General features: G+C 34.1%; 2 protein-coding genes and 1 long non-coding RNA gene across 11 annotated transcripts in view; 2 read left to right on the forward strand and 1 right to left on the reverse strand.

Annotated features, from left to right (window-relative positions):
• Positions 1 to 2698, forward strand: part of LOC125682530 (tetratricopeptide repeat protein 16-like) — a 16073-nt gene extending 13375 nt beyond the window's left edge. For all 5 annotated transcript variants that reach the window (XM_048923167.2, XM_048923169.2, XM_048923170.2 and 2 more), the window contains one exon: positions 1552 to 2698. In XM_048923167.2, coding sequence (XP_048779124.2) covers positions 1552 to 1779 — 228 coding nt within the window. In that variant the 3' untranslated portion in view covers positions 1780 to 2698. The remainder of the gene's footprint in view (positions 1 to 1551) is intronic.
• Positions 1 to 13842, reverse strand: part of LOC125682536 (uncharacterized) — a 14309-nt gene extending 467 nt beyond the window's left edge. Inside the window, exons 1-4 of one of the 2 annotated variants that reach the window (XR_008800330.1) lie at positions 13774 to 13842; positions 11078 to 11247; positions 10786 to 10882; positions 10241 to 10299 (exon numbers count right to left, since the gene is read on the reverse strand). This is a non-coding gene — a long non-coding RNA (uncharacterized LOC125682536). The remainder of the gene's footprint in view (positions 1 to 10240; positions 10300 to 10785; positions 10883 to 11077; positions 11248 to 13773) is intronic. The other variant, XR_007372586.2, reaches the window with a different exon arrangement.
• The window catches only part of LOC125682528 (protein crumbs-like), a 55731-nt gene continuing 41805 nt past the window's right edge, over positions 3245 to 17170 (forward strand). For 2 of the 4 annotated variants that reach the window (XM_048923163.2, XM_048923164.2), the window contains exons 1-2: positions 3245 to 3424; positions 10677 to 11258. In XM_048923163.2, coding sequence (XP_048779120.2) covers positions 3361 to 3424; positions 10677 to 11258 — 646 coding nt within the window. In that variant the 5' untranslated portion in view covers positions 3245 to 3360. Of the gene's footprint in view, positions 3425 to 10676; positions 11259 to 13727; positions 15212 to 17170 lie in introns of those variants that run through there. The other 2 variants (XM_048923165.2, XM_056155737.1) reach the window with 2 other exon arrangements.

Genomic DNA, 17170 nt, shown 5'->3' on the forward strand with positions numbered 1-17170 from the left:
GATCAAAGGAATGCCACAGTCATTATTCTATGATGTACCTTCATACGTATTAACTGATTATGAGAAAATTGATACACATCTCGCTTGCACTTCGAGTTTTGCTAATGCAACAATAAAGTTGATGACTGATAATTCAATGTTATAATCATAAAATTCAATCATTATTTGTTGTAAAACAAATTCATAAATGACAGAAGAACATTTGTCAATCAGTATAAACCAATCGTCTGCATTCCGAGACCGATACACATGTAAACATGGTGGCGATGCACAGGCAAGTTTTTCTTGAACTGTATTCAAAGCAATTGATATAATCCGTTTACATCAAACTAAATATTTGAAATATTTTTTTCAAAATAGATTTAGAATACCCCTACCATCTCACTTTTTTCTTCAGCTAAAAACAATGCAGGCCGTTTCGGAAACTGTCATGATGTCACAGTGACCTAATTTGTAGCTCTATAGGAAAACGATCGGCTGTATATTTCTGAGCTGTAGTAGAATAGAAATAAAGTTCTTGTTTTCTTGTATGTTGCAGGATAATCTCTTTGGTCTCGAAATGTTGTTTGAAATATAAAATAACATTTCTTGACCTCGGAGGTTATCCTACAACATACACAAAAATGTGATCATTATTTCTTAATCATTTGAATTGTTGAGATTGGAAAACAAGTGCTAATGCACTTGTATCAATTCGTTTTCTCATTATGATAAGTTAATTAACAAGGTAGGTTTTTGAGATTAAGATGTTATACGTTTTATATTTATACAGTTTACTCTAGATAAATTGAAATTTAGGGCTTGATTTCTCAACAAAAAAAACTTAAAGTCAAAACTTGGACTTAAGTTGAAACGTACTTGAACTCTTGAGATTTTGCTCAAATTTTGACTGCTCAAATAAAGGAAAACTGAAACTTGAGTTTTTGAGATTTGTTTTGGAGAAATCCAAGCCAGCTTATTGTTTTTTATTTAGCTTAAGTTTGAAATAAAGATATTATGTTCAATATAGTGTTGTCCTTTTGTAATCGGGCATGTTAAATGTTTTCTTACCACCATGTTGAAGCCTATATTGGACAGCAATAAATGAACAAGACATACACCCTTACATTAGAATTTAATCAGAATTTAAAAAACATGCAATGAATATGTCTATAGTGTATAATTTGTGGGACACCTATCTTACCAGGCATGACCATGGATTCACCAACCATGACAACAATTGATGTGGGGTACTTCAAAATAACTTTTATGAAAAACCATTATCAGCTTTAGTGGACTATTAATTTACTTCAAATTATAAGATATTTCAGTATAAGCAATTATCAATTTTACTGACATTTTTTTTATGCAAAGATAAAAAGAAATTGGTTGTAGTGGCAGTAATTTTACTTCAAAGCAAGCACTATTTCAAAATACAGGTAACCGATTTCAATGTAAATAGAGTAAGATGTTTTAAGTGCACAGCAGTCATGGATTTAAAGTACATTAGGAACATGTCTTGCAACAATTTTTCATTAGAATTTTTAGAGTTTGCTGTACATTATTTCTTAGGTTCATGAGGAAGTCACTGTAGCTTTCAAAGACAGAAGGACTCTGCGATATGATGGCGCCAGAGTTCAGCCTCTCCCGCCACCAGCTCCCAAACCCCAATCACAGAAATCTCCACCCAGGGAAAGATTCATCAAGGATGTGCTTGGTGTAAAGCAAAAGGTCATAACCTACAACTGGCGAAAGTTCACAATGGGAATCGGTCTCACTGATGTTAAAGACATTGGATAAATGTCTGATATAGAGCTAGAGACAGAAGGTTAAATAATGTCTGTGCTGAAATTGTGTGAATGTTTTATACATGTGTATGTTCTTCTCTCTGTGTGTGTGGACATAAATGAGCACACAGGTGTAGAAGATTTTGACAATTATCTTATTGATGATTACTTTTTAAAGATAAGAAATATATGAATTAACAAGAATGCTTATGCATATCAGGTATGTACATGTATTTGTGAATTGAAATGAAGATAATAAGACCTCTGTCAGATGCTGAGTTATAACACACTGAGACAGTCATTCATTTTCATATCTTCATGTACATGTTAAAGTTTAACTTACAGCTTGTATCAGAGATAAACTTTGATTGTAAGTTTCACAGTTGACTTTGAGCTGTCTCCTTAGATACAAAGTTGTTTTCTTGTCACCATACACCACCAAGTCAAAACTATCTCTCCATGCACCACAATCTTACTCTGGTTAGGAGTAAGATTTAGAAGGCCTGAAGAACAAGGCAAGGAGACAGAAATTCTTGCAGAATGTTTACAAACTTTTCTTTGATGAACAAATATTGTATGAAGTACTGCATTGTTAACTCTTTGTATTGCTTAAGACATGACATTATCACATATAAGATACTGTTTTGCTACACTCCCCATGAGATAATAGAAATATATAAGTCGTTATCTTCAGTACCATTAATCTATAATGCATTACTGTCTATGGGTTATAAACACAAAAAAAACTTGAGTTCACACTTGATTGAATTATTTGTTATAAACCTCCCCTGATGTGGTGTTACTTTGAACTTGAATAGAAGATTTAGAAATGATGCATGTCTGTTGAATTTGGTGCTGTGAATTAATTAAGATGACCACTCACATGTTGGATTTGTTATTTATTGTCATAAAAATAAAATCATGAAACCACTTTTAAGGCTTATAATTTTGCCATCCCTGTGTTAATACATCGAATCTTGATGAAACATTTAATTCTCCTGTTATGGGAGCTTGTGAAATTTTATGAATTAAGCTGAATGATTTATTGTGAAATAAATCTTATTTAGGTACTCAGACTTTCACATGAGCCACGCAATAATCATTTTATGACTTCTGCCATGCAACACAATACGTTAAAAAATTGCGCTGTCACTGTATAGAGGTTGGCATGATTAAGCACATCGTGAGATCGTCAGGAAGAGTGTCGCACATTCCTGTGCCATGTAAGAGTTATCTCCCTTAAAACGCAGTACAAACGCGCTATTGTTAGCGTGACACAGATCACAAACCCAGGTATTATTTACCTGGGCGCCAAAAGAATACTCTATAATGTGTTACAAAACCAAAATAATATTGTACATTTCATTTTTACACCAATGCTTCCAAAATCTGATCTATATAACGTCTTCCCCGTGAGTAAGAGAAGTCCTCTGTACAGGTGTGTTAATTGTGGTTTTTGTACTGTCACGTGACTCAGATCGGAGTTAATTCTGGCAGTGTCAAGTTGGGATTCACATGTTCATATTTGTCGTCTGTTATAAAATGGTGTTTACAAAGGTTTTGATTGAGGAATGGCTTTTACGAGGGCCATGAAATGAGAGGGACATCGCCCAGGACCCCCGGGGTAGCTGTGAAGCTACAGGTGGGGTTATGTTACGGTAAGTTTTAAGTGTAAACAGTAGATGACCGTCCCATTGACCAATACTGATGGCGGCGCAATAACAAAGCATACTGCATTCCATGTTTGTCGATTCATATTTAGATTGTAAAATTCGATTAATTAAATTGTGGTACAATTTGATTAGATTTCTGTTGTCCGCTGTTCAAAGCTTCAAGAATACGTACAAGATGGGTAGGTCAAGGTGCCCGTTGTGTAACCCTTCACAAATGTGACAATTTACATGACATAAAATATTTTGTGTGTACTTAATTTCAGTACATTGATAGAAAAATCAGAGAAAAATTTTAACAGTAAAACTCTAATAATAAAATATAATTAGAAGATTGATTAAAGTAAAAGTATGTTATGTCATAAATGTCATAACATCTTAAATCATTATGTAATAAAATGTACATTATGTAATTACATTCCTAGCATAAGCTCAATCACCCTTGAGGAGGGACGAGAGTGCATCTTATCCCCTTCAGGGAAGCCCTCAAGAACTGAAAAAGACCCTCAAACCCTTGCCTCATCGTAATTCACAACCATTTCTAAAAAGTTTTGATCTCTATGCCGCCTGAAGCAGTATGATTATAATGGATATTGAGTATTTCTGACTGGTATAATAATATAACTTAATTTGTTTAAAGATTAAGGTAACTTAATTACTGCAGTACACTAGTCTTCCGTGCGGCATTCTTTTATAAAACATATATATAGCATACAAACACGTAAATAAAATGAAAAATAAATAGATGAAACATCAAATAAGATGAAAATGGAATACTACATTCATGATATGGAGGCAAGTCCTATTTACAAGAAAGCATCTGACATTGTGCTTAAAACCCATTCCAAAATTTACTCCAGAGTACTGAAAAGAATTTCTGGACAATCTAGTTTTAAATACAGGTAAATAAAGATCTTGATTTGATCAAGATCATAAACAGTAACATAGAGATGAGAGATCAGCAAATAAATCGCTGAGATAGCTGGGACTCGCGCCAGCAAAATCCTTATATGATACCTCCTATCTATAAATTGTACTTGTTCAATATAGTCAACCAAGCTTCACAATTAATATAAATAGTGTGTCATGGGTTGCATTAAGTATCATTCTTACTGCTCAATTTTGGAGTTTTAAGATGCAAATTAGATTTGAAAAAGTATTGTGAGTAAAGCACCCATATGGTTGATGGAGGGAGGTTCTGGGTTCAATTTAAGTCCTAGTTGCATGGTGACTGGCTGACACTTTTCCATTCGTGTTACAATTTGGCACCCAATAATAACCTTCACGTGGTGAGGTAAAGACTTTTTAAGGTTTCTTGGTGGAAGATGGGGAAAGATTTGAGTACATTAAGTGTAGTCCGATAAGTCCTAGTTTCGAATCCAGTAAATGCCTCGCTGGCGTGATCTGTAGAGAATTTTGAAATGCAAGTAGTTCAGATTTAGTTTCTTGTTGTTCTCTTGGATATAGATAATGAATGATATAAGAATCTTTTATAAATGGATGTATAGATACAATTGTATCAATTAAAACCCAAATATGCAATATTTATATCAAATAAATTCATATAAATAAAGTATTTAGCTCTTGCATTAATATGAGTATTTCAGCTTCCAAAGTGGATGAATTTACAATAAACCAAGTTACCATGATCAAGTTGTTTTTTAATAACAATATTGTGGAAACTTTAGTGGATTCTAATTTCTTTGAATTTAAACTATATTTGTTTAATATTGCCTGAAGAAAACTTTCCTTTCAGGTAGATCAATTCTTGTATAAACTTGAAGACGTAACTATATTGAGACAGTGCTGGTGTACATTTACCTGTATTAGCAAACCTTGGAAAGAATTTTAAAATGAAAATTAAAAAGTCATTTTACATTCCAATGCATGCTACAACCCCTTTAATTTTAGCTGTACTATCAACTGATATATTCATGTATGAATTGTGTATTAAAATTGCAGGACTTGAAATGAAAATTGATAATGCACCTCCCTTTGGGACCCACTTAATCACAAACTTGGCAAGCTGTACCACCTTTTTATAGATATAGTTATGATCTATTGTCCATTATCTCCATATAATGCTGATTAGTGGATAAATAGGCCTTTGTTACAATGATGTGGAATGCAAATGTTTTAATTTGTTATCTTGATTATGAGAAAACAAATCAGTTTCATGTAACCTAAGTCATGTCATTTGACTCTTGATGAATTATGATAATGCAGTTATGAGCATTTTTGGGGTACAATTTATTTTGTTTTAGTTTTTTTTATTGGAAAACTCTAGTTATTTTGTTTACATATCACTGTAGTATTGAAGTATAGACAGATATTCAATGCAACTTTTCTCCGGTGAAATTCTTTAAATTACAATTTGTTAAATTTTCAAAACCATAATGTGCTGTATATTTTCGCTTCAGTGAATACTTTTTGTTTGCTTTCTTCTCTCGAGGTCTAACAATTTCTTAATTATTAAAACCAACAATCTACAAACATCATACTTATTAAAATTGGTAAAAATGCTGTGTCATTTGTTACATAATAACTTAAAATTCTGAATTACATGAAAACATTTACCAGATTTGTATGATTTAAATAACAGTTTCAAATGCTTTCAGGGAGTCATAGGGGTTTCTTATTGAAGAAGACATGATAGAGAAAACTACAGAATATTGGGCATTGCCAACAGTGATACATGCTGGAGACAATCTAACCATATATTTTTTTACCATTTCATGTCTTTAAAACTTACAACATTGGGTTATGACAAAACTCACTATGCAGCAAGTTATGCACAAAGCATAAGTAATAGGAATTTGGAGATGCATTGACATTCTAAAGAAACAGGAAGATTTTTTAGATTTAACTATCTCAGTTATAGTCTTAATTGCTACCTGACACAATCTTCAAAAAGATAATCCAACGATATCTCGTCAAAATTTTAACTCTCTCTAAAAAGCTGTGACACCCCCTTACACACACACACACACCCCCCCTAAAAAAAAGATGAAGGATAATAGGTATATATTGACTATTCATTGTAGAACTTATTATTGTAAATTTTAAAGTGTGCCATGGTGAGGAGGAATATGTATCATGTCACAAACTATGTCGGTAATAGAAAGAAATATAGAGTTTGTTATCACACCAGCACCAAATGTGACACGAAACCTCTTAAAATAAAACCCTGACTTTCACTTCTACTGCCTAATGCTTGACACAGGAATTGTCACTACCTATTTTAACATATGAAAACCACAGGCAATTGCATCGCTTGGGGTCGAATTTACTATATAAAGAGTACTCTTTATATAGTAAATTTGACCCCAAGCGATGCAATTGCCTGTGATGAAAACCACAATCATATAAAATCCAAAAATTAGAATGAAACAAATATACATCCCTTACAAGACTTGGAGGGTGAGACATACACTTATGTTCATGTACATATGAGTTTGTAACATGGCTAGTATTGATCATATACACACCTGGAATACCTGTAGCAGTATTTACCCTCTGTGAACTCATCAGCTGTGTCTTTGTTTAATTATTGATCAGCCATGAGTCTTTATTCAGGAATTGACTGTTACCTGGTAAACCTTTATCACACTTCTCTCTATGTCGGTATGCACAAATAATAGTACATCCACTGGCATTTTGAAGAAGACTGGTTATTTTTCATGTGGATGTTTTGATAAATTTTAGGGGTTGAAGTTGCTGAAAATTGGAGACTTGTTATTGTCTGATGTTGTCATGAGTTACTTAGTACTTAATTGTTACAATGTATCAGATATTTTTGAAATTATGTTTCAGTTTTAAAAGATTGACATCACCTGTTCTTATATAAACAGATTTATGGTTAGAACCTCACCTTTGTTCTTTTTACTCTGACATATCAAACTTAGAAATCATATTCCAAAGTCCAGTGTCAATGTCTACGAGGATTCAACAAGGAGTTTTTGGTGTTTTTGTTTTAATTTTAATTTTTTTTGTATATATTTATAGTTTATATTTAATTTTGAATGACTTTCATTGAACTTGATAGAATATTCCCCAAATATTGATATTAAAAAAATCCATATTATCAACTCATGAAATATTGAGTCATGTTTGAAACTAGTACATCTGCTTAAAAAATAAATCAATATTTGAATAATTGGAAAAACAGGAAGATCAGAGTATGAAAAATTGTTTCTTTCTTTCTAGTACAACCACTGGGCCACATTGTTGGAAATGTATATAAAAAGGATGACAATAGCCGAAAGGCTATATATAGCTGTGTTCTCTGTCTTCTTCTCATGAATACCATTTAAATATACCGGTATTTATTTCATTAATGAAAGAAGACAGCTTGTTACATAATGTATTTCCTTTGATTTGGACACCCCCAAACAACAAAGATATCTAAGGCTCAATCAGTCCTCAGCGTTAATGGATTCCCAGGTAACCTTAAATAGTGGCAATTGTGTATTGATTGATAAGAGTTGAAACAGACTATACTACACAGTCAATACTGGTACATACCACACATGCCATGACCCTTCTTGTGTGAAGTGATTAACAGGTAGAGGACAGGTAAATGAAAATCTGGGATGTGTGGGGGAAAGAAATGGAGGTTCATACTGAGCTATAGAGGTCTAAGGACCATTACCTTATATACTGTTGATCAAACACTTCAAGGGAGATAATTAGGGCATTTCATGATAACTTCCAATTATGACTTTCATTTCAATTTATTACTGTATATGAAAAGAAATAATAATCAAAAATTACAAAAAAATGATTACTAAAATTTCAGTTTAGCACTTTTTGTTATTAAAATGAGAAATTCGCTGTGAATTGCAAAGTGTAAGACCACAACATGCATAATTAGTATTCATTTAAAATTAACACAACTTTGAATATTAAAGTATTATTTTGCAAAAAGAATTTAGTTCTTTTTTTTTCAATTGGGAGAACTACTGAGTCAGCCATCCCAGTATGTGTGTGATTTTATAACTGAGTGTCACAGCCTTAATATGATGACCTCTAAATGTATAAATCAGTTTATGTATAAATTTAAAAACCCTGTACTCATAGGCAAAAATGGATCAGTGCTGTTCTCAGTACTATCACACAGTAATGTTCTTTTATAACCTGGATGATTTGAAGTTTAAATATTTAGTTTACATCCATCAGAAATTAAATAAGATTACCCGTCATAGGAATAACAGAGTTACTCCCCTTTGAGTTGTATTACTTGCCTTACTTTGCAGACTTCATCGGTTGTAATTATATCTATAACAAGGTCATGCTTTTAGTTCACTTTGTATTCTTTTTGTAAGTTCTTTTTGGTATAGGATAAAGTGAGAAATTTAAGTTAATTGTCAATTTTCAAGAAAATTTTGCCAAAGGTCAGCTAACCTTTTACCTTGAATCAGCAGATAGGATATTTCATTTGGGATCAGATGGTAGGGTGGTGAGATAGCTCCCCAAACTGACACCTGGAGTTCCCAGTGTTTGGGGACTTCATGACCCATTTGTCTGTCTATCTATAGCAGCTTAGAATTAGTGTGTCATATTTACATGTCATGCAAAAATAGTTTGGGTAATGAGGCATTAATTGCTGACAAATAGAGACTCAGCCTCTTTTCTAAATGTTATCTGTTTTCATTGGTTCTTAGCCATTCATCTGTGACATCAGGCCTGGATTTCTCCAAATAAACTTAAGTCAAAACTTGGACTTAAGTCTGAGATTTTACTCAGATTTTGACAGCTCAAATAGAAGAAAACTCTAACTTAAGTTTGAGATTTTTTTCGAGAAATCCAAGCCAGATGACATTTACATGACAGCAAAACATAACGTTGATAAGTTACATCACTGATGAGCTGAAATATGATGGGATTCTCAACAAGGTTCTGCCTTCAAATGTCTAAGTGAAGAATGGTTCTAGTCATGAAGGAGATGGAATTGTCTATAAATGGTATACACTAAAAATGTTTCACAAATGCTGCACAATAAATTATGATTTCTTTCAATTTTAACTTAATATATCAGTGTTCTGGGCACTTTTAACCCAACCATTGAAGGGAGGGGGGGGGGGGAGACCTTGGAAATTTGAAATCTGAAAAGTAAGCAGAAGACGACAGCATTTTTTAGAGTGTACCATTAGCTGTATTGCAGACAGTGTCAGTTAAATCATAAACAGTAGAGGGATTTTGTCTACCAATATTGCTGTATAAGGATTTGTATTTTATAATTATAGACATATGTCAGTCCTATTCCATAACCTACTAGATTGTAGAACAACATGAGTTTGGTAATAGAAATATGTGAAGTGGGTAAAATTTACTTTGCTCTCTGTAGATCTTTTGCAATTTGCACTTTTGACAAAACATAATATAACATAGGCACCAGATCCCACCCCTGGTATGTCCAGGGGTCTGTGTTTGCCCAACTATCTATTTTGTATTGCTTATAGAAGTTATGAGATTGATCACTGTTCGTTATCTTCACCATTCATGTTTATATATTGAATCTTGCTCAATGTCACTGTGTCACATTAGATACCGATATAAACAATATTGACCCACAAGTCCACCAGTCTTGTGCCCTCTGTGACCTTGTTATAATCATGATACATGTTTGGTGTTGGATACCCCATCATGTCCATAATATTTCCTCCATCAGTGCATGAGGATATCTTTCAAAAACGTTTTGTTATCACAAAATTCGTGTCAGATTCTCAGAAAACTTTTCATTAGATTTCAATGAAATATGGGAGAAAATTGTGAGGCAGGCTCAATGAAAAACAGATTATGTACCTTGGTATGTAGATCAGGGAGTTCTTTCTTCAAAGTATTCAAATTCTGACCCTTTAGATCTGTACCAGTAAAGAGGATATTCATTCCAAGGGACTGGTCAATCGAGGTCAATAATTTGCAATGATGAGTCAAGATAACATTTTGAATGAGTTTATAACATAAAACTAGATGCCATAATACACTAAAAGAATTTATTAACTTCAATGTCATACATCCTTACCATTCTAGAAACTGAAAAGTGCCATTTCAGATTTCCATTTGGAAGAGAAAATTTATGTTATGAAATTCAGGTTCAAAACGTCATGATACATAAATAAGTCAATGTCATAGTAAATAATGTAGAAAATGTACGTTGCGGGGGCATTCGTTATTTTCAGAGGATTACTATGTGTAAATAAACATCATTTGAATTATATAACTTATATTTCAATTTCAGCATACTACCTTATCCTTGTGCTACCTCTGACCTCATCACTCAACAACAGTACAGCATTCTTCAACTCAACCTTCAACTCCTCAATAGTCATCACCAACAATATACTCACATTTCAAAGCAATGCTTTCCAAAGGGCTTTTTCCTTTAAAACGTGTTTTAATGGGCAGCTGCTGTACCAAAGAGGCCAGTCAGGGGACTATTTCAGTCTGCAATTAATAAATGGTACTCTGGATATAAGGTGGAAGTCTGGTACTAGTCAAATTTCTGTGGCAGCTGATACAAAGCTCAATAACAATGCTTGGTATTACCTGGATCTTAGGAACAGGCTTGGTGTAGTGACCTTGGATATCTCCAAGGGTAATCGGAGAGAACACACAATATTCTTGGCTAACTCGACTTACCAGTCCAGTCTGTTGGCCATTGATTTCACAGGAAGTGAGGGACTGGTGATCGGGAGGGACTACACAGGATGTGTCCTGGAGGGCCCGAGAGTGACCTTTAGAGACAATAGCAATGTCAGAGCCATTGGAGTGCTGTGGAGCCTTAACACGTGTCCACTTGATGGCATCACCTGCAATAGTGGTAGGTTTTCTTTGAAAAAAAAATATACTGACGTATGTTGATCTAAAACAAGCAGAATGCAGTAAGTGGTGTAACACACATTAAATAACGTAAGCAGCTTATCCAATGGGCACTCCATATATAATTAATTCTTTGGTAATTTTTTCTTTGTTAGAGAATTACATTGTAGCATGATTCTGCATAATACGAAACAAATGAAAGGCTTTTAATCTGTAATTGAAGTCAACAAAATTACAAAAAGTAAATGAAATACATAATGATTGGCTATGTGTTTATATTAAGTCAGATCACTTAGATACTGCATCTACAGAAATGTGTTATATATATAGGTTTACACATTAATTTGGTGTACCATATTTATCTACTATCCCTACCCTGATACATGCCCCAGTCTGAGCCTATTTTCAGTTGAAATGAATAAGGACCCCCTCAAATTGAAACTTTCTTATCACATCAGTCACCAACTTATCTAGCAATTATGATATTGCAGGAAAACTACAAAATCTTATATGGACTGCTTCTGGGAAATTCTATTGCTCATGACTATAACTCTTAAAAACATTTTTGATGCCATTTACATGCATCATAACCTGATAATAAAAGAGGATTGAATAAGTGCTCAAAATTTGAAATTTACTTAGCATATGGGGCATTTAGAAAGATGGAAAAGGTATTCACCATATCAGATTCTTTATCATAAACCTGCAAACAAAGTTTGTATATATAGGAATTGTTCATCTTTGCAAGCCAGAGGTTTACAATCTACTCCTCTCTGGTAAATTAAGAAGGGAATAGTGGATCAGAGCCATCGGCTGGTGAAGATGAGGAATCACCAGTTTGTCTGATGGTCTTTCCTGCTCCATCCCATTTGTTTTGTTTGGATGATAACTTTGTGATGGATAGACATTAGAATTTCAATTGTTTAGGATCAGAGGGTGACGTCATGTGATCAGATGGTGTGTCATGACCCTAATTCAAGGTCATTTTCAAAAATTTGCACTATTAGTCTGTGGTGCTATATTATTTTTTATATATAGACGTTTAGTAGCTGATAATGGCACAAAGGTGTGTCATGACCCTGCCCCGATGTCATATGCCATTAGGACGTACAAGATCAGACAGAATCATAGGATGTTCCATCATACACGTAATTATTGAGTGCAGTAAATCTAGAAAATTCAATGAGTGAAGCATTCTAACAATTGTATTTTGAATATGTGCCCTCTAAGGCATGAGCCCCACTGAAGGATGAATTGACCCATAAAGCAAGTGAGGTCGAGTTTGAATAAATATGCATGTAACATATCAATTGTTACATATACAAGGTATGATTGCGAGGCCTCAAATAGATGTTGGCTTTAATTAAGTTACAGAATCAAGAATAAAATAGGATTTATGCATTATAATTCAATATCAGTTGTGATGTGTCAAAATTTGATTGGTGTAGAGGGATTCCATTTTTAGTCCCTCGATCATCACAAGCGGAAGGGGACATAGAAATGCAGGTGTCCGTGCTTCCGTCCGTCCGTCCTGCTTGACTTTGTGGACGCAACTCCTCCAAAACTGCTCAACGGATTTTGTTCAAATTTATAATTATATGTGGGGGACACATGGCTATGCGTAGCAACTTTGTTATGCCAGACTTTCCGTATATAAAATTTATGCATTAAACATTATTTCAATGTGAAATAGAATGAAGTAGATTCTAAAGGTTATTTTATCCCAAATCATTTTATTTTCCCTAAATCTGTTTGCTATTATCTTCATTCCTTTGATAAACATGACAAATACATGATTTAATAAAGTATTATATTCTGTTAACAAATGGAGATGGGTGTAAAATCCATGAGCCTGATGATCGTGATGTACGTGATATCAAGATGCACGTAACAGCTGTGTCTGCAGGCATTTAACAAAGGACTGTGTGCATGTACATGATAAAGACCTAAAACAGACCAAGGAATTTAATTTAATATTAATTGTTACCTTGTTATTGATGTAAACATTTTCATGTTTACATTAGGAGTGTGCCAATAGTTTTGATAATGATGGAATGTTTAAAGGCATTCATCATTATAATTCGTAAATTTAAGCTGTATGTAATACATGCTATGAATGATAATCATGTGGGAGGGGTTATTTCATAAGCGTTACCATGACACAAACTATTAAATCTCAATCTCTCTCTCTCTCTCTCTCAAAATCTATTTCTCTCTCTCTCTCTCTCTCTCTCTCTCTCTCTCTCTCTCTCTCTCTCTCTCTCTCTCTCTCATTGACAGTATCATTATAGATTGAATAAAAGTAGCAAACCATAGAGGTATGTTTTGCAAGGAAACATATCTGAACTATGTTTCTAATTTGAACATTATAACTTTTATGCCTTTAATTATTTAGCTACTTGTCAATAAATCAATAATGTTAAAAATATTTGCAGTTAGTTTTTACTCTGTATATATTCAATACTGCTTTGATTTAGTTCATAGAGGTTTTTTTAAAAAAGAGAATGAAGTATTACCAGTATTTATACATGTGTCTAAATCCCTCCAGTCCAGACACCATGTCAGCTTGCTTGTCCTTGAGAGTTTGCTTGTTATATGGATGACACTGTAAGGCAGTGGAGGGTGAAGGGTATCAGCTAGGAAGCATACCTAATTTCTACCTTCAGAAGGGTGCTTTATCTGTGGGTGACACAGTTCTCTGTAGCCCTTTATCACTGTCCTCTCCCTTAGACCTCAGATTGCTGTCCCAGGAGAAATGTTGCAGTAGTGGTGTCAAGATAATGCAAAGACTTATTAGAGGAAAGCCCCCTGTAATTGAAGTAGTGAATTTGAAACTTGTGAACACCTCTCAAATACTAACTGATGCTCTTTGTTGGACCTCCAAGTATACTTTATACAATAGACTGAGTATGGATTATGCTGGATAATCCTAGGCAGCACAGAATCGTAGGATCCGTGCAGGAATGGTCTGTACCTTTCATAAGGCGAGACATTGGCAATGCATGACTGACAACCAGGACAGAAATATTTAATTTTCTACGGGGTCACAAGTGTGAAAACTAGCAGTGGTATTTTACTCAGGTGAACGAGGATTGTGAGTCACCATTAAAACGTTACAACGCTCCTTCTTTAAAAAATCTGGGTTGGAGAATCCCTTTTATTGATCTAGAATGCCACTGGAATTGATTTTGAGTGATCTATGACACCTGAGTTTACCTGTTTCTGATATTTTTCATCCTGTGATCTATATGTTTTTTCTTTCGTTTGACTTCTGGATATGTTTTTTTAATTTCTTGGATCAATTAACTGGTAGTAGGAGGGTGTAAACAATGAACATGCTATGTCTGGAGGAAATATTCGTTTACATGTGTTGTCGGGAAAATCAAAGAAAGTGTGCTTAGTCCAAGCTCTCATTGATTTTTGATGATGTAATATTTTTATTTCCTAATCATTTACCTGCAAATTTTTAAAGGTTTTCAAAGAAAGTACTTGGGACAGGTATAGTGTTATTCCAGCAGAAATTCATTGTGAATGAGGTTTATTGTGTTAATTATGCCTCATTAATCAATCATCATCTAGTAGGAGTTCAAACCCGGCCTGTCTAGCTGTGGGACATGTTGACAAGCAATTGTGATGAACATCTAGATATATATAATAATAAAGAGTCCCCTAGGAATAATCTTCATCTTTCTGTGGAACTCGGATGGCCCTGTGAGGAAACTTAACAGTGAATTCCTAGTGAACTGAAGCAGCTTGTCAGTGATACCACTATGTAACTTTTGTAGATGAATGGATTTAAATCTGATCTATTGTTGCAGATTACAGGAGAATTATTCAATTCTTACAGAGATAATACTGGGTGAACAGCTCTTGTTTACAAAATGTCTGTGTTGTTAACTGGAAGGATCATAGTTTATTTATTGACAATATCAGTGACATTGGCTCAAACCACAGGTAAGTACTGTTCACACCTACACAAACCACCTGACAATTACACAGAGCTAGAATGGACATATTGGTCATATATTGTAGCTTCACCTCATCTATAACCATGGTGATATTCAGTTTTTCACATGACATGCATTACGTTGTACATGCATCCAAGTCAATGGCTATTAGAACAAAGGTACCGGTCCCAATTTACCAGATTAACAGGACATGTTTGCATCTGTTATTGAAATGGGCATTGGCTTTGTCTGAAATTCAGGTTTACAGTATGTGGAAAAATATTTACCTATAGATAGAAATGACCATGCTAATATATACATTAGTATAAAACATATTCATAGCTGTCAACAAGTCTTTTTAATTTGCAGTGCATATTTATAATGAATTCTGCATAATATATATGGCTTGCATCGTGCATACAAAGCATAGAAAATCCTTGATTAAATCATGTTTTTTCTTCTGTTAGAACTTGGCTGAACAAGAATATTTCTTATATTAGTCATAATTGTCAAAATCCCTATGTACTGGATAATGTGGATTAAGATAATTACTGAGACATGCCTTTTAGCGATTAAGGTGATTCAAGAATTTGTGTTTAATTTGTTGGATTTTTAGGACACTGTACATAATTGATTTAGACAGTTTATAAAAAATGCTAATGAAAGTCTGCAGACTGTAAATCACAATGCAATCAAGTGCCAACATTATTTATCCTGCATGGAGCCTGTTATTTTGTAAAAAACATTGTAGGTGATAGGTATGTCATATGATGTAATAATGAAATATCATGGCATTTAAATTGTGCAATACATGGATAAAATATTAATATCCTGTGGAGACATGGCCAACAATTGATGTCAGGACCCCACTTAACATATTTGACAAGAATATATATATGTGACTATTTTGTAATCTAAGGTGAAGAAAACCCCTAAAACAGGTTATTAACACCCCCTCTTGGAAAATTGACATGGGTCCCACATGGCCTCTCAGAAAAATTATGGATCCACACATACTTTGAATATTCATAATTTCACTTTTTCAGTTGAATTTTCCAGTAGGGATCCGGGTTAGAATATGTCCTTAGTACCCCTTGCTTGTCATAGAAGGCGACTAAATGGGGCGGTCCTTTGGATGAGACTGCAATAACCGAGGCCGTGTCATAGCAGGTGTGGCACGATAAAGATCCCTACTCAAAGGCCATCAGTGTCGAACATAGGCCTAAATTTTGCAGCCCTTCACCTTATCTTGAACATGTATTATGATATATACAGATTGTTACAAAAATAAAAATAAAAAACATCCCTCCCTCCTCAATTTGCCAGAGTCAAAGGCCATAAGTGCCGAGCATAGGTCGAAATTTTGCAGCCCTTCACCGGCAATGGTCTTCATATGAGTGAAATATTTTTGGGGGGGGGGGACATTAAACAACATTCAATCAATCATTCAATCGGATCTAACAGATCATCAGAGCTGTTAAGAAGATGATAATAGTTAATTATTGTGCAAATTTAAAACACTCTCTGATTTCAACCAAATTTTCTGCATTATATGCATGAGTATAAAAACTATATGTTGTACCCTTATTTGTATAAAATTGAAATTTCATTAGGGACCGGTCCCCCAAATCCATATAGTAATCATGCTGTCTGCATGTCCATCTGTCCGTCAGCACTTCCTGTGGCACACAAATAACTTTTGAGTTTCCTTGGGAATATTTTCGTAAATTTTATACATGATACTTGGATTAGGCAGGGAAAGACCCCTTTCAATTTATCCCCTTTATTGGTTTTTGCACTACAGAGTTATGGGACTTTAAAAAATTTCAATATTGATAAGGTAATTTCACTTCCTATGATGTGCAATAACTTGAAGAAGATTTTCATAGAATCTAAAGGTAATACTTGGGATGGGAAAAGGAAGACCCCTTTTGATTTTCAGATTTATCAGTCTTGTTATTACAGG

Source organism: Ostrea edulis, chromosome 2 (genome assembly GCF_947568905.1).
Source record: "Ostrea edulis chromosome 2, xbOstEdul1.1, whole genome shotgun sequence".
Classification (NCBI taxonomy): domain Eukaryota; kingdom Metazoa; phylum Mollusca; class Bivalvia; order Ostreida; family Ostreidae; genus Ostrea; species Ostrea edulis.